The following is a 2,833-nucleotide window of genomic DNA, read 5'->3' as shown; positions in this document are numbered from 1 at the left end:
CTCTTTCTTTCTAACTGTCCCCTCTCTTTCTAACACCCTGAGCTCCCCTCTTTGCCGGCACAGACCCCACTTTCTTTCAAGGCACAGGGAGAAGTGGGTTCCTCTTCTGGCCTCCCACGACACCTCGGCCGCCTCCCTTGGAGCCCAGATCACAACGGTCGTAACCAAAACGCGGAGTTTTCAAGTGAAGGAACTGAGCCTGTCACGTCAGGCCCCCGGCGTCACCCGGCACAGGGCCTGGAACGTGAGAAGCCTCAGGAAAAGGATGCTGAGTGTACAGAAAGAAGAAACACACAGAAAAGCAGACCCAGGGAGTGGCCTTGGCGAGAGACACAGCGAGAGGGAAGTGACACAGAGAGTCGGGGACAGAGGTCGGCCGCCGTGCCACCTGCTGCGAGTAGTGGAGAGCTGAGCAGGCCGGGTGCAGCGTGAGGTTCTGGAAGGGCTGGATCCGGGGCTGGCCCCAGCCCTGCTTCTCGGCCCACTCCACCATCAGCATGTGGTCGGTGAACGTCTTCCCGAACACCAGGGGCTCGCTGGCATCCGGCTTCTTGTGAGGCTCCTGTGTCATTTTCAGCTGCAGGTCTGCAGCCTGAGAAAAGAGAGGGGACCCAGGTGTCCTGGAACCTCTGGAGCCACCACCATCTAAACTGAAAAACTACAACTCCCATGAATGCCTGGGACGAAGATGCCGAGAGAAGAGAGATCTGTGGCCCAGAGGCTTCTGGGACATGCCACTGCAACTCTTTCCCAGGCAATTAGGCTATCCCCCTGCCACCCACCTTCACCTTTGAACCCTGGACCTTACAGAGATGCCCAGATCCGGCCCCCAGCCCGCTACTTCCTCAGACCCAACAGTTCGAGCCCTCGGCCCCCTTCCTTGAAATTTAAAAGTACAGTCCCCTCCTTTCACCTTGAAGTTCGACGAGGCATATCTTCTGGGACCACACAGAAGCCAAGGGACAGCGAGTTTTCGGACCCAAATCTGGGACAGAAGTAGGAAAGGTGGTGAGGCCGAGAGAGAGAGAGACAGCAGAAGGCACGTCCTCTGCCACCTCTTAGACCTGGGAGGTTCCTCTGGACTACCCTTGTCCCAGGCCTAGTGCACTCTGGGTAGCGTGTGTGGTCTGTCCCGATCGGCATGCAGAAGCAGATCCTTAAGGAAGCCAAGTCCCCTCCCCGCCCCTAGGAGAGCCATCCCAGGAGCCGAATCAGCTCCCATTCCCTCCTGCAGGCTGCAGGCTGCGGCAAGGTCACACACAGGCTCCGCCCACCCCAGGGAACTTTGGCCCCAACCCTGAGACCGACTCAGACAGGAGACAACGAGGGACGGACGGCATGCAGGTGAGTGAAGGCCTTCCTGGGGATTAGGAAAGTGGGGGAATCTATTAAATAATGCTCCCCTGAGACCCAAGATCTGGGCCCCCGAGCCTCCTCCTCCTTCAGACCCGGGAGTCCGGGCCCTCAGCCCCCTCCTCTCCCAGACTCAAAAAGAGTCCCAGGCCCCCCAGCCTCCTCCCTCAGACCCAGGACTACAGATCCCCAGCCCCTCCTCTCTCAGACCTAGGAGTCCAAGTTCATGTTCTTTCAGGGTACTAGATCCACTGAACTCAGGTTACCTGAAGGCCCCAGCCCCATATCTTGGGTGCCAGTCATCAGTGGACACCGTGCAGATGAACACTGCCCTGCGGCCCTGCTTGAGGCCAGCAAGGGAGAGCAGGGCTGGCCGTGTACAGCGGCTGGCCTGTCCCCAGTGTTCTTAGATCTCAAAGTGCTTCTTTCCTCTGCCCGGTAGGAAGGCAGCTGAGTCATGAGGCTGAGAGAGAAAGCCAGCCTAGCCTGGTCCTGCCGTGTGAGCTGGGTGAGCTGACAGCCATCAGTGAGAACAGATGTGAACGGCAGCGGTGAGTCATGGGGAGAGGGGGGCTGTGGGGCTGCGATGCCCTGAATTCTGGGCGATGAAGTCTGAGCAGCAGCCCTGGAGAGCGAGCGGGGCCAAGGGCTTCCGGCACGATCCGCCTGCGGGTCTGAAACATGGCCTCTAGGTGGCGCTGTTTAGCCTGCACGAGCCTGTGGGCGGCCATGCTTCTGTCCAGAAGGAAACAGGACACCCACAGTACAGGGAGTATGGACACACGAGGCGGTGGAGACAGCCAGCAAGTGGGCAAGAAAGCAGCCCTCGGAAGGAGCCGAGATGGAAAAAATAAATAAAAGAGGAAGAGAGGGAAGAACAAGCATGAGAAAAACCAACAGAGACAGAGCAAAAGCAAACAGAACCTTTAAAGAACAGACAACAAGACTAAGCGATGTCACAATAGAGATGATCGTAAGCATGGAGACTGTGAGGCAAGAGATAACAAAGAGAGAGAGACTCGGGGAACGTGAAGCCTGGAGCAATCGGGAAAAGGTACGGAGAGCGGCATCAGGAGCAGCCACGAGGGAGAGGAGTTCAAAAACGAAACGGGCCAAGGCCAGACTTCGGGCAACACAGCACACGGTGAACGGCGGAGCCGGGGAAATGAGGAAGGACGGTGAGCGGCAGAGCGATGCCAAGACCTGCGGGGAAACGGCCTCAGGGACTTAGAGACCGACGTCCGGGAGAGAGAGGGGCAGGAACACACACCCACAAGGCAGAGAAGGTGCCAGGCACGGTGTCCGGGAGATCTGCGCTGGCCGCAGAGTCCCTGTCACACTGGGAGAAGCTGCCTTCATCCTCCCAGGACATCTCTCTAAGGCCAAGGGGTCTCACTTCAGCTGAGGGAAGGTGCCCGGTCATCCGACACCCCAAGCCATAGGGACTGGCCCGAAGGAGACTCTCAGATGGTAGATGGGC

General features: G+C 58.5%; 1 protein-coding gene across 5 annotated transcripts in view; it reads right to left on the bottom strand.

Annotated features, from left to right (window-relative positions):
- Positions 1–2,833, bottom strand: part of BCAT2 (branched chain amino acid transaminase 2) — a 12,705-nt gene that overhangs the window by 8,508 nt on the left and 1,364 nt on the right. Inside the window, exons 1-3 of one of the 5 annotated variants that reach the window (XM_039868538.1) lie at positions 1,620–1,895; positions 914–985; positions 389–592 (exon numbers count right to left, since the gene is read on the bottom strand). In XM_039868538.1, the coding sequence (XP_039724472.1) occupies positions 389–592; positions 914–985; positions 1,620–1,812 (469 nt within the window). In that variant the 5' untranslated portion in view covers positions 1,813–1,895. Of the gene's footprint in view, positions 1–388; positions 593–913; positions 986–1,619; positions 1,896–2,833 lie in introns of those variants that run through there. The other 4 variants (XM_039868541.1, XM_039868539.1, XM_039868540.1 and 1 more) reach the window with 4 other exon arrangements.

This window comes from Pteropus medius, unplaced genomic scaffold (genome assembly GCF_902729225.1).
Source record: "Pteropus medius unplaced genomic scaffold, Ma_sr-lr_union100, whole genome shotgun sequence".
Lineage (NCBI taxonomy): Eukaryota > Metazoa > Chordata > Mammalia > Chiroptera > Pteropodidae > Pteropus > Pteropus medius.
Note: the sequence above shows the minus strand (reverse complement) of the source record. Positions and strands in the feature narration are given on the sequence as shown.